The 24,953-nt window shown below is 35.3% G+C and overlaps 1 protein-coding gene across 1 annotated transcript; it reads left to right on the top strand.

Annotated features, from left to right (window-relative positions):
• The first annotated feature begins 23,049 nt into the window (after positions 1–23,049).
• On the top strand, positions 23,050–24,496 carry LOC149240520 (polyamine oxidase 1-like). Its single transcript, XM_089367319.1, has 4 exons — positions 23,050–23,659; positions 23,752–23,910; positions 24,009–24,070; positions 24,160–24,496. The coding sequence occupies exons 1-4, from the start codon at positions 23,568–23,570 to the stop codon at positions 24,429–24,431; spliced, it is 585 nt and encodes a 194-aa protein (XP_089223445.1). The 5' UTR covers positions 23,050–23,567; the 3' UTR covers positions 24,432–24,496.
• The last annotated feature ends 457 nt before the right edge of the window (positions 24,497–24,953 follow it).

Genomic DNA, 24,953 nt, shown 5'->3' with positions numbered 1-24,953 from the left:
TATTAGTGCTTTGGGTTTATAATATCAATCCCTTGGGTTTATTAATCTAAGGGTTCATATTCCTAAGGTATAATATTGTTGATAGGGTTTATAATATTAATCCAATGGTTTAATATAAATCCCTTGGGTTTATAATATAAATTTCTTTGGTGTATAATATTAATCATAGGGTTTCTATTCTTAGGGTATAATATTAAGCCTAGGGTTTAAAATATTAATCCCTTGGGTTTATTAATTTTAGGGTTTATATTCCTATGGTTTAATATTCATCCTAGGGTATAATGTTATTCCCCTCAGTTTATAATCCCTTGGTTTTTAATATTAGTCCCATGGGTCTATTAATCCATTGATTTTTAACATTAACTGTAAGGTTCATGATATGAATCTTCAGTTTTAATGTTTATTTTAAGGTTTATAATATTTATCTTAGGGTCTATATCCCTTGGGTTTATAATATCAATCCCCTGGGTTTAATATTATTCCCTTGGGTTTATAATCCCTTGTTTTTAGTATTAGTCCCTTGGTTTTATAATATTAATCATATAGTTTATAAAATATTTATAATATTAATCATATGGTTTATATTCGTAGGGTTTAATGTTAATCCTAGGGTCTAATGTTATTCCCTTGGGTTTATAATATCAATCCTAAGGTTTATATCTTAATCATAAGGATTATATTCCTAGTGTTTAATATCAGTCATAGGGTCTAATGTTATTCCCTTGGGTTTTTAATATTAATCCAACGATTTTATTAATCCCTTGGGTTTATGACATGAATATTAGGGTTTAATATTAAGCATATGGTTTATGATATTGTTGTAGCGGCTACAACCACCCTCCAAAATTTTTCCTTAGCTTCGTTTTGGAGCCTCCCTACCATCTATCCTTAGCAAAATGTCTTGCATTGTCAAGTACACAGGCTTCAACTGAGTTTCAGTGGCCTATCAGCCTGTACATGTCAACTTGTTTGTCTCCCTCCCGCAGACCGACATTTCAGACTTAGACTATTTTCTAGCTAAGAAGATCCCCCAGAAAATTGCACAATTCAGGAGGGGAACCAACCTTCCCTCCAGAAATTGCACAAATCTGTTGGGCAACCTGCTGACCTCCAGAATTGCGCAAAAACAGTCAGACATGCCTCCCAAAGAAAAATGCGCAATATAGCCCGGCACTGGGCCTTAGCCTAGAAATTGCGCAATTCTGGGAGACAGTCACCTGCTAGCCTAAGAAATTGTGTAATCCCTCAGGGAGAACCAGCACATCTTAGCCTAGAAACTATGCAAATTTTCATCCTAGGCTCGTGGACCGATGCATGTTCCTTCAAGTTGACCGGTTCCCTCCATGACCGAACGAAATTGATTTGCATGCATGGGCCTCTTTTCTCGAAATAGAAAAAAACATCCCTAGATTTTAGGAATCTATTTTTAGCAATTGGAGGTTACATGCAAAGATCGTCTTAGAAACTTCCCTCCAAGTGTCACTTTTTCCTAGATTTGTGGCATGCACGTCATGAGGCTCAAACTTATTAATTTGATGCTGCAGAGCTCATTCTTCACATCAATCTTCGAGCTTTGACGTCCCACATCACATCTAGGAGTCGTCGGCACTTTCAGCTAAACATTTTTTGGGTAAGTCCACTTTACATGTCTTTTGTAGCTTTTCTATCGTTTTTTGTGTTTTGGCTTGTGCAAGTGTTGTTTGATTGGTTTATATGAATGCTTGTTGTCATTTGCATTCATGTTAGCCTATACAAGCATCGTTTTAGTTTTCGTTTGCATCTCACTATTGTCGCATGCATGACATTGTTTTTGTACTGATGCGGCAAACCGTTTTACACGCATGCATGTTTTCTCGTTTTCTAAATCTTGCATTCACTGTTTGCATGCATGATCATTCACTATCGCTTACACTCAGTTCACCATGCATTTAGAACTTCATATGTTTTTGGTCAACCGTCGGTAGGTCTGGGTAACCTTGGCCCGGGCCTTGCCTTGCCAGGACATCATTGCACATTTCTGAGAGGGAAGGCTCTGCCTTCCTCCCAAAAAATGCATAAAAAATGGCCAGACACTATCCTCCAAGCTTCCTCTATGCAATTCTGAGAGGCAGTGCTCTGTTGGCCTAAAAAATTGTGCAATGCAATCCCTGGGCTTGCATGCCTTGCTAACTGAAATTTCCCATTGCACAATCTCAAGCACCAACATGTCAGTGTGGATTGCACACTGCATAATTCCAGCAGCCAATCAGCCTCCCGAAATTCCGAACTGTGCTTTGCGCAAGTCCAACAGTTAGCCTCCCGATGAAAATTGTGAAATCCTTACTGTCAGTCTCTCAGGTATGCTGCATGCCAGTCCTCAAGTTTTCTTTGGTTTTCAACTGACAAATTTCTTGCCATGAATGTCAACATGTCTCCAGGTATTGCAGGTGTTCGTCCATCTCTCAACAGTTTAGGTTCAATGGCCTCCAAGAGAGCAAGGTCAAAGGACACCATCGGAAGCGCAACTAGAGATGCAGTTGAGCAAGTTTCTATGAGTTTGCCGATTTACGAAGACACCAAGTTGCTCGTAGACAAAGACATCAAGTTGAAATGGCAAGACATCAATGATACATTCTCAAGCACATTTGGGGAAGATCTAGAAGACCGCAACATCTATGTGAATATTCACAAGTCTGGCTTGTACTGGATTGCATGCAGGTATCCTGCGTTTCCATGTGCAGACATGATACATTAGATCGTCTCACACACTGATCCCAAGACGATGGTGTTAAGCAGTGTCAGCGAGACAGATATTGCAACATTAAGGGCACAAGACTATCAACATATGTACCACTTGCTGCAGTCGGTAATCACAATGGAAACACCCTGCAGTAGGCCCAACAACATTGCAAACACTAGAGATATCTTAAAGCGATGGGTGAAAGAGCCAACCAAGTTCAGGATGGCACCCAACCAGGTTTACAAGATGAAGATACAATAGAAGGTATATCAGTACTTGGTCATATTTTCATGCCACTTGTACGACCAAGAGAGCACGAAGTCGTTCTCGCAGAGTTGAGTGATCGCGTTGGACCAACTGTCTAGTGAAGGAAAACCACGAAACTGGTCCAACATGTTGGCTCAGGGGCTGAAGGAACAGGTAACAGGAGCTCGGAAACCACCCAAAGGTTAGCAAGCAGATATATACATGTTCGCATACATTTTGGATGCAATGTTTGCCTGTCAGCAGTTCCCAGGCTTGAGTTGGGTATGGACATCAACAGAAACCTTTATACACACTTACTACAGATTGTTTTCCGAATGCAGCTTCCATGGAGTCATCACATAGTTGTCAGACCATTTTTTCACCTTGGTGTACTCTAGGTTTTAACCCTGTACAAAAATTATCTACATACGAATTCTAAGAACAGAAAATAAACAACGCAAGAGAATAACACATAAAACACATATACACAGAGATTTTCCCCTAGATCCCAAAATTGGGACTACTAGATTGATTTTTCATTATTTTTCCTTTCGATGTTACAATACATATATATACATGTCGAAGCATCCAATACCATGGACTGAAAACCATCACACCCAAAACCATGTGCGAAAACCATGCACAAAACCATAGGTAGGTCCGCCCACCTAATATAGGGTCCAAAAAAAATCTCCCCAGGGCGTTACCCCGAACCCTGTAGAGGGGGGCTAACCACCCCCCTCAAACACCCTATACAGGAGCCAATTCCAGCCCCCCGCTACGCAATTGGCTTAATGAATGGGGGGCTCTGCCCCCACTTTAACCCCCCGGTTAAATAGGGTTCCTAGTCGTGGAAAGAATATAACACAATCGAACATGTACAAGATGATATTTCAGTAGGATCCACCTTGCATGTCGTAGTCAAAAATGGAGGCATTGATAGAAATAGTGGATTGGTATGCCTCACCTCTTGCCACCTTCATACGGATGTACAACACAGATAAGCCTCCACATGTTTTACCGAATTTTTCCATGGACAAGCTCGTCATGCAAGAAGTGTCATACCACATCTTGACAAGATTGTTAGCTAGACTGCACCGAAAGAAGAAGGAAACCTAACCCACTCGTCCGTTGCAGATTGGGTTGTATGAGATACAAAATCTTAAGAATGTTGATGTCGAGACGAAGGAGTTCAAAATATTTACTTTCGACACCGGAAGTTTCAATCCATATGACCTGCATTTCTTTGTAAAGGACCACTGTGTGAGAGTGCAATTTCCTTGGATCCACAGAGCGTGTCATTGGGCTAAGAAAGAACCATGGAAATATTGCCACAACTTCTCCAAGCTCAATGAACCGGTCAGCATAGTTGTGGAATGGTTAGTGAATCAACATCTAGGAGAGCACCATCATCAGCAATAGCAGAGGGTAACATACCTATGTGTGACAAAGGCAAGAGGAAAGTTGTTGACAATGCATAGGCAGAAACAAGCTACAAGTTCAAAGCAGACCCACTTGTGAAGAAAGAAGCTTTGGAGATAGAGGCGAAGAGGCGACAGGAGAAACACACAAAGGAAGAGAGAGAAACAGAGGATGGAGGAAATAGTGAAGGAGTTGGAAGAGTTGAAGCAACAATTCTCAGAAGAACAAGAGCTACATAGATAGGAGAAGGAAGCGCAGTAGGGGAAAACATAGAAGAAGGTGCAACATGAACAGATTGATGAAACTGTGCCCATATAGGTTGTAGGCTCATTCGAATATCTAGCCTAAAGCAGACAGGGTGAGCAGTCGCAGGAGCAGGACTTTGCTCAAGATATTGAATAGATACTTGAGTAGATGGATACGGAGATGGAGCAGCCAAAGTCAGAACAGGATATTGACCTCATGCCTTACAACCAAGAGGTCAAACCATCGGCTTCACTAGTATATCCAGAAGTAGAGAAAGTATTGGGCAATCAAGGAGATACTGAGATCCTTGAAGACAATCTGGAAGCAAAGATGCACAACATATCATTCAACGAGTCGCAACATAGAGTTGTATATTTGCGTAGACTGACTACTCTGGATGTCCACGCATCTCCTACACAGTTTGAAGAACGAGTGATCGTATTCGATGTGTGCAAGCATCCAACAACATTGGCCAATGCTACCAACGCATATGCTGAAGCCACCAGCTCGAGTGTTCACTTCTTGATAGCAGAGAATGAGAGAATGACTAAGGAGTTATAGACAGCCAAGCAGGGAGGAGAATAGGTTACAGCATCCACCAGAGTAGAGTTGAAGATGGCAATACTGAATGAGGTATCGTCTCTTGAGACAGTCATGAGAATGTTGTATTCCAGATTTGTCACCGTGCATAAGTCATTTGTCCATCTCAACGGTTAGTAGTAGCGTTGTGCTAGGAGAGAATGCATCTTGTCAAATTTACACACTATCATCCACCGCATGAAAACATGGACAATGAGATATAAGGGAGCCCCATTACACTTGCCCAAGTTGATGAATCCCAAGGTGGTAGAGTTGAAGGCATGATTCTGGAATCATATTCGGAACTATGAGGAACTCCCACAGCTCATCACCAGTTTGCAGGCTTCACATGCATGAGTGTTCAGAAGCATGGATGTTGTTGTGTGCGCATTCGATCCCATACAATGGGGCACTCACCAAGGTAAAGCCAAAGAATCAAGTCTTACTAGAGCTAGACATGTACTTTGACGAGTTGATGCGCATAGCCACCAGCGCAGACTTGGTGATCAACGCAGACATTATGCATCAGTATGTCGTTGGTCTGGCCACACTCAAGATGATGATGCACATGTTATCAGATGAGTTGGATAGAGGAGCCAAATCAGTGTACCCAAATGCAATAGAGGCAAGATTTTGTTTCCAAAAAGATGTCACCACAGAGTACACGGACACCATCACAGACTACCAAGCTTGGCATCAGTTCGCCACTGTCGACCATCGTGAGGATGTCAAAGAGTTGGTCTTCCCACAATTTTAGAGTCTTAGTGATGTCTTGAATGGCTTGCTCAAGCCTGTTTTGTCTTACATGGGTACATGTGCAGATTGTATGTAACATCTTGTAAAGTGAAAGTCCAAGTGTCGATAGTTGAATGTAACATTCATAGTGTAGTTGAAGAGTTATGAGGGTAGGTGAACAGTCACAAAGGGCAATGTCAAGGGTCACCCCACCCTTTTCTATTTATAGAACCTCATAACTCATTGTAAGGGATTTTCGGTAGCCAAGCTTCCGATAGGAGTATCTTAGAGAAATCTTGGGGTGTATTGTAACGAGCCTTGACTTCTCCATAGTGCAGAGCTAGTACATGTCTTTGGAGGAGCAGGCGGCAGTGACTGTAATATTCCATTATCAGGACTAGTGGTTGGTCATGGTTGTACTTTATGATTAGAAATTCCACTTCTTAATATAACAAAGCCAACATGTTTCATGGATATGTTGTTATTGTATTTCAGTTATCTTGGTTACTCTAATGATATATGTAGTTGTTTGCTTACACATGCATGTGTAGAATCTTTCTGTATATGTATGTATGAATCTTACTTAGGTTTGTTGTTGGTTTAACTATCAGTTTGGATTTTTGGTTCACCTGCATTGTATTTCGTGATGCATATTTGCTCGTGTGTTCCCTTCAAAGCCACATGTATCCAAAGGTTTCCAAGGGGCGCACTCACCCCACTTTCTCTGTGTTAGGACCATTCATGCACCTTCCTTGGCTTGTTGTGCATGTCACCTCTGCGCGTAACCATGGTCAAGGCGATACTGTAAGACCCAATGTTGGGACTCCTACACCAAACGATTTGAGGTCTAGTTGGGACTTCTTACGGGGAGATCCCCTGACATGTTGGCGGGTCCAACACCATCAACATTTGTGATGCATCTTTGCTTGTGTGTTTCCTTCCAAGACACGTTTTTCCACAGGTTTCCAAGGGGTGCACTCACCCCACTGTTGAAAATAGAAACAAGAAATGCTAAAAATAGCACTGCTGGAAATAGCAGTTCGGGTACCAGTGTTGGACATAGCAACAAGGGATGAAAAATGGAAGTGCTAAAAATAACATTGCTATAAATAGAATTTTGGGTTAGATTCCAATTTTAGTTAGTCCCTGAACTAAAATTGCGAAGTAAAATTTGAATTTGATCTTAGCAGTTGTTTGTAAAATAATTAATTAATTCATCTTGAGTTAATTAGTTGTAGAAAATCAAACATGAGGTCTATGTGGGGACATGCAGCAGTTTCTCCATTGATTGAGGAATTTATCCATCAGTTAAATAGATAAGGATGAGTTGTAATATTGAGTTGTAATTAGTTGGCTCAGTTAACTAAGGAAAGTCCAATTAGATTAATTCAAATAGTTTGTTGAATTAATTGTGAGTTTAGTTAGTTAATGCATGCATGCATGTAACTACTGCTACTGAATATTCTCTCATAAATAACTCTTGTATGTTAGTTCAGTCAGAAACCCAGTTGAGATCAGAGGAAGGGACAATGTACTATCAGTTGGAGGATTTTTCTTATATAGGAAACTCATCCATGTAGAAGGAATTATCTTCTTTAGTTTTGTGCAATTATTTCTGAGCCAAGTGAGCAGTGTGATGTGGGAATTCACACAAGTGGAAGCACTGGACCCCAGGAAAAATTGTGCAAGGAAATAGGAGGCTTGGAGGGTAGAGGAGAAGGTTGTGAGAGCCTTTGACTGTCTATGAGAAATATTGTTTGATTGCAGAGAGAGAAGGATAGCTTGAGAGTTGATTATTTTTGTAACTTGAACATATTTCCACTTGTATGATAATACAGAGATTGGGGTTTTAGGCTGAGGCTTTCCCTGGGTTATTTCTTCTGTGTTATGTGTGATTGATTTCTCATTCTCAGTTATATGTGTTCTCATTGATCTTCCTCATATTCGATTAAGCTTCCGCAAAGTTTGTTATAGAAGTAGATCTTGTATTTTGCTTTAGTATATTGCATAATCTGTTGATCTACAGTGGGAATTTCTACATGGTATCAGAGCGAGGTTTTGTAGAAAAAGTTCTACATGGTATCAGAGCAAAGGTGATCAAAGCGAAGAACAATATACGAAGAAGAGAATTTTAAGTAAAAAAAAAAAAAAAATTGGGCTGCGAGTTTTCAGAGCAGATCTGAAAATTTTTGTGCAAAATTTTCAGAAAAAAATAGCAGATCTGGATTCCTTGCGGAAAAAGACCTAAATTACAAAAAAAAAAATAGAAAAACAAAAAGAACAGTTGAATCGGAGTTCGGATAAGGGAGATATCGCTGATTTGAAATCAGCTCTCTTTCCAAAAAATTTTGTGACGGTGGGAAAAATGAAACAGATTGGTGTGCTAGCCAAGAACCTGTATGCATTTGAGGTACAAGATGCATGAAAAGCCTTGAGGAGCAAGGCAAAGGTTAGATACTTGGTGGTTGAGAGGGAGAGTACATTACCTCTCAACATGCAGCGCCAGAAGAAGTCTCAGACAATTGTGGAGGAGCCACAATTGGTGAAGCAACTTCAGGAGGTTGTGGAGCAACCACAACTAAAGAAGTTGAGAGGATATCGAGTAGAGACATCTACTCATGCAGAGACCTCCACTAGGGGTAAAATTTCGGGTCAAGTGGGCAGAGCGATCACATGCATCCATACCTCCAGGTCGGAGGTGGGGCGATGTGGAGTGATAGTCCCAAGAAGGCTCGAATAGGGGCAGGATCATTGAGGTACCCAACCTCTTTCATTAGAATTTGCTATGGGAGACCCAATGAGGAGTAGCAGGATTGGCTGAGTGGGTAGAGGCAGATGCGGATGGAGCAACAGAGAGAGCTACAATGCAAGAATCTCAAGACAGTGCAGAGCTAGCAGGTTGCAACAATGCGAGAGGCACAGGAGTGTTGCATCAGTGCATAATGGCATAGAGAGGTGTGCAATGGTGCGAGATGCATGGAGTGTTGTAGCAACTCAGAGGTCACAGAGGGAGAACTTGTCAATGGCAGAGGAAGTTGTAGCATAATTGGATGTTTCTAGCCCAATAGGGAAGTTAGTTGGGAGATTTTTTGTTTCTAGAGTTGCTAGAGCAGCAACACTTGGGAGAAGTGTTGCATGCAGAACATTCAAAAGGTTCAGGATCGGGTTCAAGTTGAAGGCCTTTCTTGTTGAGAGGGAGTGTTGAAAATAGCAACAAGAAATGCTAAAAATAGAAGTGCTAAAAATAGCACTGCTATAAATAGCAGTTAGGGTACTACTGTTGGACATAGCAACAAGGAATGAAAAATGGAAGTGCTAGAAATAGCATTGCTATAAATAGCAATTCGGGTTAGATCCCAATTTTAGTTAGTCCATGAATTAAAATTGAGAAGTAAAATTCGAATTTGATCTTAGCAGCTGTTTGTAAAATAATTAATTAATTTATCTTGAGTTAATTAGTTGTAGAAAATCAAACATGAAGTCTATGTGGGGACATGCAACAATTTCTCCATTGATTGAGGAATTTATCCATCAATTAAAGAGACGAGGATGAGTTGTAATTAGTTGGCTCAATTAACTGAGTCAAGTCCAGTTAGATTAATTCAAATAGTTTGTTGAATTAATTGTGAGTCGAGTTAGTTAATGCATGCATGCATGTAACTGCTGCACTTCAGATCACTGAATATTCTCTCATAAATAACTCATGCATGCAATTTCAGTCAGAGACCCAGTGGAGATCAGAGGAAAGGACAATATACTAACAGTTGGAGGATTTTTCCTATATATAAAACTCATCCATGCAGAAGGAATTATTTCCTTCAGGTTTGTGCAGTTATTTTTGAGCCAAGTGAGTAGTGTGAGGTGGGAATTCACACAAGTGGAAGCACTGGACCCCATGAAAAATTGCGCAAGGAAATAGGATGCTTGGAGGGCAGAGGAGAAGGTTGTGAGAGCCTTTGACTATTTAAGAGTAGTATTGTCTGATTGCAGAGAGAGCAGGATAGATTGAGAGTTGATTCCTTTTGTAACTTGAACATATTTCCACTTGTATGATAATACAGAGATTTGGGTTTTAGGCTGAGGCTTTCCCAAGGTTATTTCTTCTGTGTTATGTGTGATTGATTTCTCATTCTCAGTTATATGTGTTTTCATTGATCTTACTCATGATCGATTAAGCTTCTGCAAAGTTTGTTGTAGAAATAGATCTTGTATTTTGCTTTAGTATATTGCATAATATGTTGATCTACAGTGGGAATTTCTACACCCACCTTCCATGTGTTAGGACCATTCAAGCACTTTCCTTGGCTTGTTACGCATGTCACACCCTTGCTACCAACAAGGACATATTACTTACCTCTGCATGCAACCGCAATCAAGGTGATATTGTATGACCCACTACTGGGACTCTTACACCAAACGTCTTAGGTCTATTTGGGACTTCTTACTGTGGAGATCCCTTGACATGTTGGCGGGTCCAGCACCATCAACATATATTAATCTTAGGGCCTAATATTAATTCCTTAAGTTTATAATCCTTTGGGTTTATTAATCTTAGGGTTTATGTTCCTAGGATTTAATATTAATCCTAAGATTTAATGTTTTTCTCATGGTTTTAAAATCCCTTAGGGTTCATAAATGCATATTTTATAATGTTAATCCTAAGGTTTATAATAGTAAGCTTAGAGTTTAAAATTTATTTTAGGGTTTATATCCCTTCAGTTTATAATATTAATTCCTTGTGTTCAATGTTATTCCCATGTGTTTATAATCCCTTGCATTTATGATATCAATCCCTTTGGTTTATTAATCTAAGGGTTCATATTCCTAGGGTATAATATCACTCACAAGATTTATAATAATAATTCTATGCTCTAATTTAAATATTTTAGGTTTATAATACAAATTCCTTGGGTTTATTAATCCTTTGGTTTAGAATATTATGTTAATTATGTTATAATTTGAAATATAACTATTAATATAATATTATATAAAAATATAGTATTATATTAATATATAATATAATATTAATATAATAACCATATTATTATTTATATCATTATTAAAAATTACAAATGTTTAATTTTTAATAGCAATTTTTACATTATACACCTAATAATTATTAATGTGGTTGATATAAGCCTATCGATCTATATCAACCACATTTACTAATGTGGTTGATATACGTCTATAGGTGTATATGAAGTAAAATTATCACAATGTGGTTGTAAGTGTACTTCATATACGTCTATAGACGTATATCAATTACATTAGTAAATGTGATTGTGCTAGTCAAGGGTATTGTGAAAACTTTTATATTATTTTATATGATAAATTAATAGAATGTGGAATAGTGTTTGAAATAACCATTTGCTTCAGATATTGTGGGTATTGTATTTGATAATTCCCATAATAATTATTTTAAACAAATAGTGTAATGGTATAAAATTTGTATCAAAAATGGTTTTCCACTTAAGTTTAATGCATTTAGTTGTAGTTTATTTGAAACTTTGTAACCTGTGGATTTGAGAACTATATTGTAACAAATCATACCCAAAATATCTTGAGATAAAGGGATTGACTATAATCCCATGTTAGTTGAATGTCCTGGAGAACCAAACTTAGCAATCCACCTTTACTTTGTAAGTATGTTCAAGCCATTAAAGATAATGAATAATGTTTGAGTTATTAATATTATGAGTTTAGTAGCTAGCTTGGCATAATCAATGGGTTTTAATTTTAAAAGTTACAGTTGGATAAATACTTAAATTATTGACTTAATAAAAGTATAAATATATTTTTCATAGTTTAAATAAAAAATAAACTCGAATAGATGCCATACTTTCTTACCTAATTAACCATTTGTAAACATTTATCAAACAAATTAATTAAAATTTATAAATATAAACCATTGTTATCAAAAATTACCATTTATAGCATTTTTATCATGCTACTTTATATTGTAAGTTCCGTTTCACAGTTTTTGAACTAGGTGTTACGGTTAATGCTGGCAGCATTAACTATTCATAGGAGACCATTACTGCATAGAGGAGACAATGGTTTATGACTTATGTATTTTGTTACCTTTTATAAGAATTTTGCTGTAATTTTGGGGCATAATGCTGGCAACATTGAGTATTCATAAGAGAAAATCACAACATAAAAGAGACTTGATTTACGTAATTTATTATATTTTACAAGGATTTTGCTGTAATTTTGAGGCATGTGAACGCTAAATTTGTATAGTTGATAGAAAGTGTGACAATGAGACTCACAATGCGTACAATATTTAGGAATAAATTTATAGGAATGAATTATTGGATACAAAAGAAATAGAAAATATGTAAAGGAAAAAGCGGAACTCTTATGGTGCAATAATAGTTCATGCTTGTGTAATAGCCTAATTATGTCTCATCATTATATAGGCTTAAAACACACACAGTCAACGCAGAGTACATGATATACTATTTATTTCTATTTATAACGCTGGCACCTTTGGATTGAAAAACTCTTGGACTTTGTTACTACACAAACTTTTAACAATTCAGAGGCCGGCTTTTAAAGATTGAACCTTAAACTCTTGGACTATGTTACTCCACAAACTTTTAACAATTCAAAGGCGGGCTTTTAAATATTGAACCTTATTTGAATGTGATTAAGGAAAACGGATTTTAACTACACTTGTTGAAAATGATGATGTTATTCAGTTTTGGTTGTTAAATTTAAATTCTAGTTATAGTATCTAGTAGTGCCCACCAATGAATAAAAATTAATTTCACAACAATCTTAAACCATGGTAGCAAAGGACATTTCTTAGCCAAAAAAAATTGTTTAAATGTTTTCCGATACACAAAATCTTAAACCATGGAGAAAAATATGTTGGAAAGAAAAAGGAGCTTAAACACAAATTCACACACAAAACGCACGAGTTGTGGTACTTCTATTGATTACACAAAACTTGATCATTATAATGAAATCGATGAAGGGTATTTAACCTTTTCCAACTAGCGACTCATGTAAAATAACTTGACATGCAACCACACACTATAAATTCGACTATGAATTAACTCGACTTGACTCAACGCTCAGTTAACTGACTCTCTAATTTTAGCCAACTCCTCATGCGAGAGTAATTAGTTTATTTTAACACTCCCCCTTAATTACAACTGCTAAACTAGGACACAACTCATTACAACTCGAACATGCTTGTTGGTCTATGTCTCAGGTAGGCTTACAACACCCAAGTTTTTTCTATGAAACTCAAACACATCTTTTGCTAATGACTTAGTAAATATATCAACCAATTGATCACTAGATTTACAAGGCTTCAAGTGAACTTCTCCATTGCTCACAAGTTCTCTAATAAAGTGATATCTAATATTAATATGCTTGCTCTTTTGATGAAACACATTATTCTTGGATAGTGCAATTGTTGAGGTGTTGTCACAATATATTTTTGTTGATCCTTGTTACTTCTGCTTGAGTCCACCAAATACTCTTCTTAACTAGATTGCTTGACATGTTGTTGATGTTGCTACTACATATTTTGCTTATGCTGACGAAAGCGTCACAATGGGAAGTTTCTTAGATGCCCATGAAATCACACCTGAACGAAGATGGAACATAACCAGAAGTGCTATGTCTATCATCCAAACTGCCTTCAAAATCATTATTTGTGTATCCAATCAAATCCTTCTTTTATGTGCTTGCGTACATTATGTCACAATCTCTAGTTCCTCCTATGTATCTTCGAATTCATTTTCCTGCACTCCAATGTGTGTCTTTTGGAGTCTCTATAAATATGGAAATCAAACTTACTCCTTGTATGATATCCATTATTGTAGCTGTGAGATAAATGAGGTTGTCAACCAATCTTTTGAATAGAGTTGGATTGACATCTAATCTTTCATCCTCCTTGCTTAATTTGTACCTATTGCAACTGGTGCAGGGACAAGTTTGCAATTTTCCATCCAAAATCTTTTCAACAAATCTCTAACATACTTATTTTGACAAATAAACATTCCTTTTCCAGATTGCTCAACTTCTATGCCAAAAAAATATTTCATGAGACCAATATCTGTCATCTCAAATTATTTCATCATGGCTGCTTTAAATTCATCTAACTCAAAATCACCTGTATAAATCATGTCATCAACATATAAGAAAACAATCAAAATATGTCCATGCTCATTTACCTTTGTGTACAAGGTAGGCTCAATGTTGCTTCTATAAAATCCATTCTTGATCATGTAGCTATCAATTTTGCTATACCAAGCTCTAGGTGTTTTCTTGGGTCCATAGAGTGCTTTCTTCAACTTGTAAACTCCATCTTGTTTACCTTCAATTTCATATCTTGGAGGTTGCTACACATAAATTTGATCCTCTAGAATTCCATTTAAAAAGGCTAATTTCACATCCATCTGATATACTTTCCACTTGTTAGGAGCTATTGTGGTTAGAACTTCTCTTATAGTATCCAATTTGGCTACTAGAGCAAATGTTTCTCCAAAATCTATTCATGGTTGCTACGAGAATCCTTTTGCTACAAGTCATGCTTTAAATATGCCAGTTTCATTGTTCTTATTCATCTTTGTCTTGTACACCCATTTTACGCCAATGAGGATTGTGTCCTTTGGTAAATCAACCAAATCCCATTTATTATTCTTTTCAATAGCTTCAATTTCTTAATTCATGGCTTGCACCCAATTTTCATCTTTGATTGCTTCTTCAAACGAAGAAGGTTGGAACGACAATAATGCAAAATTTGAACAAACATCCAAATCATCATAATTATCTTTTAGACTTCTCATATTTCTTTTACCATTGCTTGATTCATCACTTGATTGATTGTTAGGAGAACCTCAATCTATTGATCTGCTTGAAGATCCATGATGCTCAGAAAATCTTGGAGTCCTTGTTGGTGTGTCTCTGTTTGGTGTCTTCACCTGTGATTCTTGCTGCTCCTTTTCTGCTACATCATCTTCTTCCATAAGTGGAAAATTTGCATCAACTTTTTTGTCTACGGTCCCATTCCATGACTCTTGCTCTTTGAATGGTCTTCTCGGTAAGCCTTTGACTGCTAACTATAACTAGTAAATATGCATTTTTCACTTTTATCATCCAATTTGCCTCTTAGTTGTTTAGGCACATGTGCATAAGCTACAGATCCAAATACTCTGAGATGACATACATTGCAAGACATACTTGAACATGCTTGTTCTGGTATTTTTTTCATCACACTCTTTATAAGAGATCTATTGATCACATAAATAACACATGCAACTGCGTTTGCCCAATACTCATTCGGAAAGTTTCTTCCTTTCAACATGCTTCTTTCCATGTTTATAATTGTCCTATTATTTTTCTCTACTAAACCATTATACTGTGGTGTGTACCTGGTTGTAAATTGTCTTCTAATTCCATGTTGTTTGCAGTAATCATGGAATGCCTTTGAGTCATTCTCCACCACAATCTGACCTCAATACCTTGATTTATAAATAACTTTGCTTTTCTTCTAAGACTTTGAATTCTTTGAAATTTGCAAAAGTTTTAGACTTCTGCTTTAAGAAGTAAACCCAAGTATTTATGCTATAGTCATCAATGAAAGTGAGGAAGTAACAACTTCCACCAACCGACTATGTCATTATAGGTCCACACAAATATGTATGCACTAGTTCAAGAGGTTTCTTTGCTCTATATCCAGCTCCTTTCAGGAAAATTTCACGTTGTTGCTTTCCCAAGATGCAATACTCACAAGTACTAGTAAGTTATTTGATGGGAAGTAACCCTTTGACCATCTGTTTCTACTACAACAATCTTAAACGAGAAAAGTGCAAGTGTCCAAACTAAAAGTGTCATAACCAATAATCATTAGAACATGAAACTGTAAAAGCACTGACCTGATCACTCTAATTCATAACTAGAGGAAAGAGTCTATTCGTTATCATCTGCACCTTTTCTATCAGCTCCTTTCTTGGGGCTTGTCATATATAACACACTCTTATCCTTGAAAGATAAATCTATATCCTTTTTGTGTTAATTGACCAACACTTATCAAATTATGTTTGAGACTAGGAACATAATATACCTATGAGATTGTCTTCAGCTCCCCCTGCTTGGTCAGAATGTTGACCACTCCATTGCCATCTACATCCACAGTCTTGTCAGGCCCTGATTTACCACTATCTTCACACATTGATCCAAATTTGCAACCAAATTCTTGGTGCATGTCATGTGGTTACTGCAACCACTATCTAATAGCCACACATTATCAGAAGGTTCATGCATGGTATGGCAAGCTAGGAACATGGAGTTAGTACTTTCTGTAGTGACATTAGCTCTCTGGTTCCCTCTATTAGCTAACTTCTTCCTACAATCACAGGCATAATGACCAAATTTATTGCAATAATAACATCTCACCTTTCATTTGTCAATTCTTTGATTATTGTTGAAGCTTTTGCAGTTGCTTCCACTTTCATGTTCATGCCCTTTTTGGCCATCTCTCTGACCAGCATATCTTTTGCCTCAACCTCTGTCTTCTAAAATAGAAACTAACATTTGAAAGTAGTTTCTAAAGTGGTATCCTTATTTTTGTCTATCCTTGCCTTATGCGATAGAAGTGATCCCATCAGCTCATCAACTCTCAGTGATGTCAAATCCTGGTTGTTACCACAACATCAAATTTGGTAGACAAAGATCTGAGGACCTTCTCAACCACTGTTTGATCTTTAATTTCTTCACCATAAATTTTCAACTGATTTACAATAGTTATGACCCGTTTCATGAAAGAATTGATGTTTTCTATCTCCTTCATCAGAAAACTTTCAAAATCTCTCTTAGTATTCTGCACTTAACAATATTGACTTTAGCCATACCTTTATAGTTTGTTGCCAAAGTATTACATGCTTCCTTTGTTGAAGATGTGATCATAATCTTTTGGAACACTACTTGGTCCACTCTTTGTTGGATAAGATGCAACGCTTGTGCATTCTTCTTCTTGTCTTTCTTTTATTGTTCCCTCTCTGCATTAGTGAGAGCTCATTCTTCTGCTTCATCCTTAGGTTCTGAAAACCAAAACTAGACATAATCTCAAAAATCATAAGCCTGCAACGTGACCGCTATCTTCTAAACACATATGTTCAATAAATTAAATCTTTTGCACTCAATAAACTATTCATAATAAAATTTATAATTAAATATACCAAACCAAAACTAGACATAATCTCAAAAATCATAAGCCTGCAACGTGGCCGCTATCTTCTAAACACATATGTTCAATAAATTAAATCTTTTGCACTCAATAAACTATTGATAATAAAATTTATAATTAAATATACCATAAATTTATGAATCTTACATAATGATATTTTAAACTATCAAAACATTTTTAGATATTAAGTAACCCCTTTAATCGCATCTTATTCGAATTTTATTAATAAATATGACAATGATATAACCTCACCACAATCAAACATTTAAAAAACAAATTCACTAACGAAAGAGAGCGGGTAATAGAGTCTGCACCATGGTCGAAAATCACGCAAAACAACCATCCTTAGAGCAGAATTTGTAGACTACTCATTAATTTCCATATATTTTAATCTCGTCGTATTGCTGACTTATATTCGATCACGTGGCGCTACTCTCAAGCTTGAGCAACCAGGACAAGAGTGATTTCTCATGTGTTCATAAAAATGTTATTCACAATATTTCGGCTCCTTATTTCTTGATTTACGCAAGCGTGCAGAACTTCTTTTCTGCTTGACTCTCAGAAAATTATATTATCGAATTCTATGAAGACAGTAAAACCTTAATACAGCTCCTATACCTTTCATACAATATGAAATATAATATAAGTAAACATCACAATATACAGTAGTTGAAAATATATAATCAAATATAATATAGGTAAACATCACAATATACAGTAGTTGAAAATATATAAGTAAACATCACAATATACAGTAGTTGAATATATATAAGTAAACATCACAATATACAGTAGTTGAATATATATATATATATAATCTCTTGCGGAAAAATATGAAGTCGTATGCCAGTATCGTACCGGTGACCTTGGCTTTGGTAACACAACGCTCGAATCAACTCAGCTAATAGATCAGGAGTCAATCCTACAACCTTCGCATTAGTAGCACAACACTCTAATCAAGTCAGCTAATATATCAAATGGGTGCTAAAAATTAGTGATTATTAAAAGTTTGATCTTTACTAGCACAACACTCCAATCAAGTCGGCTAATATTAAAAATTAGTGGTTATTAAAAGTTTGATCTTTATTGTACTATTTATGTGGAGAGAAAAATCACATGGAGAAAAATTTATGCTTTCACGTGTTCATGCATATCCATATATTTCAAAGATATAATATCATTAATTAGGCTCACAAAAATACCACCATCGGTACCATGGTTTACTTAGTTCTCACTTCAGTCAGGTATTATTAATTAGTCCAGTATGCCTTACCAGGGACCTCTATTGGGAAGACAGGATATTGATAGAATGGGAAGACAGGATATTGACAGAATAAAAAACTGTGGATTAATATTGTTTTTGTTAGAATGTGGTAAAATCCCGAAGTACAGCTGTAATTCAGATTTTTAAATAATTTTATCAGATTTTGTCTTAATCTTGTCGAAATGTCCATTTTTCTTCGTGGCTAATTTGAGGGTTTTTTAGTTGTGAAGAAATAATAAACTAACAATTGCTTTAAAAGGTGAAAAGAGAGGTCGATAAGATTGTTAAATTGAAAATTTTTTATTTTGGTTTCCATACCCAAACAAATAATAAGTGAATTTTGGTTTGTAAGATTGAATTTTGGATGATGCAATTGTCCTTAAGCTTCACATTGACAATTGTGTATCACATTTTTTAAATAAAATGGTGATCATCTGTGGGGATTGCAGTGAATGAAAATGGTGAAAGCAGCAAAGCATATTGCATGTTTTCATAGTACATCATAGATTACTTTAATCAAAATGATAATGCAAAATAACACATAAAAGATTCTATCCATGAGTTTGACAATTTTCTAGACATCTAAACAAGTTTTTCCAACCTAAATTTAGGTTCTCTTGTTTTTCTCTTTTGGCCTCTCTCTATGGTAAATGTAATGAATTTTATAAAAAAAACACCCATTTTTATGAAAATTGGAAACTACTACATCATAAAAATATATGCATATAATCTTTGTACATTTTCTATCCGCCTAAAAATATTCATATTATTATAATATAATGATTTTATAAAATTACTAAAACAAATTAAAAAACAATCTTAATAATATTTATAGAATATTTTTAAACTTTATATAAAATAAAAGTAAAGAGATTATTTATTGAAAATTTTAAAAAGTTAGGGAAAGAGAAAACTTATCCTACAAACTCTTTAGAAAATTATATCAAATAAAATCGAAGAGATTATTCCACTTGAAATTTTACAAGTCCTTAGTGAAAGATTTAGTTTTCAATGCTATTGCAAATGAATGGACTAGTAACTCAATCTCATAAAACTAACTTATTTTATAATTGATTTGATATTTTTAATGATAAAATGTCATAAAAGATATTGATAGTGACAATGATAGAATCTTATCCTTAGTGGGGTAATCTATTTTAAATATTTAATATATTGATAATGATAAAATGTATTAAGGATGATTTTCTTAGGCCATGAAAGTAGCAAAGATGCTATTATGAATATTTCATGGTTGATACTATTTTTTTTTATTAAAATTTTATATATTTTGATTTATCTTTTTAATTAATAATTTGGATTGTTTTAAAATTGGTCGACAAAGTTCATACAATTTTTTTATAATAACATATTATTATTTCATATTTTATTTAGGTCAAAGTAATTGTTAAGTTTGGTAGAGTTTATTTGAAGTTATTTTTCTAAAAAAAATTATTTTTAATATCTTACCTTTTAATTTACTGTAATAATTTTTTTTAATAGAAATGATATTTATGTTATTTCATATAAATATTATATTAATGTAATCATATAAATTAAATGATTGGTACAAATTAAATGATTGGTATAATACTGAAAGTTTATGACATACATCAAAACACTTGCTTTATGATATTATTAAAAATTAAGAATTTTTATTATTATTCAATTTTAACTTTGTTTTATTATTATTATTATTATTATTAATTATAAAAGTATATAACAAAATTAATAACTTAACATTTATTTTCATTTTATGAAGATATTTCTAAAGTGTAAATAATTTTTATTATGATATTATGGGGTATTAGAACTCATTAATATTATATCTTTAAATGAATATTACTCATTTCATAATCGAAATATTTTATATGAATTTTATTTTAATTAATTTAATTGTTAATTTTTTATTAAATTTAATTGTTAAGAAAAACACATAAACAATCAAAATATTTTATAGATATTTGTTTTAATTTAATTTTATAACATTCTTTGAAATTAAATTGAAAAAGAAAATACTTAAATAAATTCGAAATAAACATCAATCGCTTGGTAAAATTTCGGCAGGGTTGTATGTAATTAGTTAAATCATCATGATATGCAACATATTTCACAAAGTTAAAACCATAGTTACCAAATTCGCTGGTACTGGGAAAAAGATAGAGAAATTGCCGATTCGATCCCATTCGTATTAATTTACTGGAATAGTTAGATGGGAGTGCCTCTCTTTCCCTTCTTCTTGCCAGGAGGTAAGCCGAACTAGTGCTGACCTATATTAAGTTCTGTGCCTTCCCTTGATAAGAAACGTTCTTGAAAAACATAAATAAGAAACGTTTTTGATGAACTGAAATAGATAAAGGAGGGTATATATAGAAAGAACGATAATTAGATATCAAAAATATAGAAAGTAAAAGTGAAATTAGAAAAATTATGGTTTTTTAGTCATGGGAACTTAGCAACTAGGAAAAGGGAACTTAGCAATGAGGAAAAGAAAGAATGATATATAGAAAGAAAGATAACGAGATGCCAAAAATATAGAAAGTAAAAGTAAAATTAGAAAAGTTATGTTTTTTCAGTCTTCCCAACTTAGTTACAAGGAAAGGAAAGAATCTTTGAAAGTGTTTGATTCTTTTATTGGTGATAGTTTTTTTTATTTATGGAAAGATTATATATTATACTGAGAAATTATAGATAAATTTGTTTTATAAATGTGCATTTATTACATAAATAAATTTCTAAATTAAAAAAGATATTATATTTGAGATCTGAAAAAGAGAAGTTTTGGAGGAATTTTTTTTAAGATGATTTTTACTTGTAAGATTGTTATATTATTAAAAATATTAGTTAATAAAATTTACTTTAAATTTAAATTAAATAAAAAAACAAAATTAACAAAAATACTACTCTTTAAGATGTCTATTATCAAATTTTTTTCCAATTGCATATTTTTAATTCAAATTTTTATCTTATCATACCGAATTTGAATTCAAACTTGGTAACTATGGTTAAAACAACTTGGTCAACTGGCTTTGAAAGTTTATGTTCACTAGTTTGGCATTGGTACTCCATAATCTTTTGACATGGATGAGCTTCAGTATATTTATGTGTCTACAAATTAAGAAATTTAACTTCATGACAGTAGATATGTACATCCTGCTATTTTTTTGGCAGAAATCACAAAACAGAAAATAAAGAAACATTTTGAAAATATTACATTTTGAAAATGCTTAAAATTTTAATAATGGAAGTTCATAGAAAACAATATTTTCACAATTTTAATAATAGTAGTTCATAGAAAACAATATTTAAAAAAAAAATAGAGATAGCCAAACTTAGGAAGTCAAGTTCAAATGCATTTTAGCACTCAAAGTAAAAAGACAGAGTTGAGTTTAGTAGAACCTTAGAGATTCGCCCACGACAGCCATGACAATGAAGTCTGTGTTTCTGGATCAGTCACAGCAAAAGTCTCCTCTTTGTTAATAAAGGTAAAGCCTATTATTCTACATCAAAAAGGTCAGCCATGACAATGAAGTCTGTGTTTCTGGATCAGTCACAGCAAAAGTCTCCTCTTTGTTAATAAAGGTAAAGCCTATTATTCTACATCAAGAAGGTTAGAGCTTCCGGATTGGGTGGGACCCACACATGTTTAGAAAGGTTCATACATTATAATACAAAATTGTGGATTCTTGTTGTGTTTGATAATATGAATACATATCATCCATATATCACCTATTGTGTGTGAGATCCAGGAATATGCCCAAGATGTAACCCAAATCGGTAAATACTTCCGCTACTGGAGTTCTGGTAGATGCAAAACAGCATGTCAAAATGGTAGATGCAAAACAGCATGACTGTTTTGACAGTTGGCAAAAGCAGTTTCACATGTGCGCGACGTGGAGCCACCCTTACTGTAATAGAATTTGGTGAATTTATCGGCGAAAGCAATTGCATGCACCTGTCAAGGGTGTAAAATATTGGACGAATGTCATAACTTACCATATTGGACACATGTCATAAGCATAAAAAAAAAGGGAGACGAAAATGGATCTGCCTATCGGCCTAAATATTGTGGAGCAGAGATGCTTTCTTCAACATTCCCAAACTGGATTACATAAGAGACATCACGAATGAATGAACGACTGCTCTTGCTTGCCTGTGGGTGGCATCAGCCCTATAACCGTCAGTATAGTTTGGATATTACGCCCCTTGCTTCTGTCGATAAACGATACCTGGGGCCGGAGAGATCCATATGCAGACCCTCCGAGAAATATTTAATATTTATTATGTATATATAGTGATATGGGGTTTAACAGTAAGTTTTATTGGGCGAAATTCATGAGATAAGGATTCAAATTTCATTGAGTATATTTATGATATTTATGATATGTTGTGTCTTGGCTAATTTCATTGAGTATATTTACGCCGTAAGGCGTTCCCCTCTGAAATCAACTCCCCAAGTTGCCTCCCTGTCTTAATCCTAACCGTCAGATCTATTGTTAGACGATTAAACAATGTTCAGCCGTTCAATTTTTTAAAAAACCTTTTAATGTAAGATTATTTAATGAAAATTAATTAATCAGCCCCCTGTTACCCTAACCAACACGTCCGCGCGGGATATCAAGCGTTCGCTGCAGAGGAGGGTATTATTTGCTGTAGGAGGGAATTCTCGTCCTCGCGGGATATGAAGCGTTCCCTGCAGAGGAGGGTATTATTTGCTGTAGGAGGGAATTCTTTGCTTCAGACCGGAAACACCATCCACTCATTCATTCATCATTTTCAGATCTTCGGATCCCAGTCCCACACAGTCGGTGCAGCACACATGGATTCTTCAAATTCTTCCTGCACTGCCATTATAGTCGGCGCAGGCATTTCAGGTAAGGAAATTGGGATTGTAGGAAAGGATCGAAAATGGGTTTAGTTTGTCTGTGTCTGCAATTCGATCATTTCTTTGTTTCTTCTGTTTGCTTATCCTTGTCATGTGAAACTTGGGTTGTAGGGATAATGGCTGCTAAGGTTCTCGCAGACAATGGAGTTGAAGACTTTCTCATTCTGGAGGCTGCAGATCGAATCGGTGGGCGGTTGATGAAGCATCAGTTCGCTGGCCTTACAGTGGGGGTGGTGCAGGGTGGGTGGCAGGGGTTGGAGGCACCAAGATGAATCCCGTCTGGGAACTTGCCAAGAAACACAGCCTCCGGATTTTCTATTCTGATTATAGCAATGCTACATTCAACATATATGACCCCAGGTATTAACCCACATAAATTTTCTCAATGTGATCGTAGAAACAGTCATTTAACTTAAAATTTAATCTAATTGAAGGCTGTACATTTATGCTAGCGGTGTTCGAGTTCCTGGATCTGTTGCAGCAACTTCATATAAATTGGCAGTGGATTCTGCTAATCGTGCATTGGCCATTGAAGCTGCTTCTACCATGGCGGATGGGAGGGCAGTGGCTAATTCCGTTTGTCCATTCAAAGACTTAAAATCTGAGGAATTGTAAGTATTCCAAACCCTATTTGGGAATTGATAAATTTTGATTAAATTCTCAGCCTCTAATGGAGCTTCATGTTTATATTGTTTTTGAAATGCTTCAGCTTTCCATCAACGCCATTGGAACTGGCCATAGATTATATGTTGCACGATTTTGAGATGGCAGGTAGGCTTTTCATAATCCTTATTGTGTAACTCACATATACATTACAATCGTTACATATTACTGATTGCTAACTACTAATATGAATACAGAAGTGGAGCCAATCCCGACATTCACTGAATTTGGAGAACGGGAATTCATGGTTGCTGATGATCGAGGCTACGAATTTGTTGTTCATAAATTGGCCGAAGAATTTCTCAAATATTCTAACAGCGGGCATGTGATAGATGACCGACTAAAATTGAACAAGGTAAAAGCTGTACCTTGCGTAATGAACAGACAGATCTTTACAATACAATTTAAAGATCCGCTCTCTTTAAAATACAATTTAAAGAAAATGCTTTTGAGCGGTCTGGTTCTCTAAAGAAGAAGTTTTGCTTAGCCATCCATTGATTAGATTTATATAAAATTGGTGCAGTGACCAGATTGTAGACGTGTCAATTGAAGTTAGCCCTTCATGCCGCCTTGTTGTCGGTCACGAGCTCGCAGCGCCTCCTTACGTATTGGAGCCCACAATAACAATTAGAAAATTGTACGAAAGACAGACAAGACCGTGATTTGCCACTTTTGAAATTCAAATTGGCCACACTTTAGCAACGTGAATAAGTTTTTTTATATGAAAACACAATAAAGAATAATTTAAGAACTAAATATAGCATATTTGGGCGTGGGTCAAAGGGTAGGAAGTCGCTTGCAGCATTTGAGTTTATTAGTAGGCGTGGAGAAAGCAGACATTTCAGATGTGGAAAACATAGAGTGTTTCTCCCAAATATTAGATAAACTTAATGTGAGATGATTGGAGATGTATTGGAGTTTAAATTCTTCTGATGGTTTATATTAACTTGGTTTAGTTGATGGAAAAACAATTGAAGAACTAATTCCAATG

This window comes from Pinus tabuliformis, chromosome 8 (assembly GCF_031772625.1).
Source record: "Pinus tabuliformis cultivar Carrire ecotype Pingquan chromosome 8, CPIR1, whole genome shotgun sequence".
In the NCBI taxonomy this organism is placed as follows: Eukaryota; Viridiplantae; Streptophyta; class Pinopsida; order Pinales; family Pinaceae; genus Pinus; species Pinus tabuliformis.
Note: the sequence above shows the minus strand (reverse complement) of the source record. Positions and strands in the feature narration are given on the sequence as shown.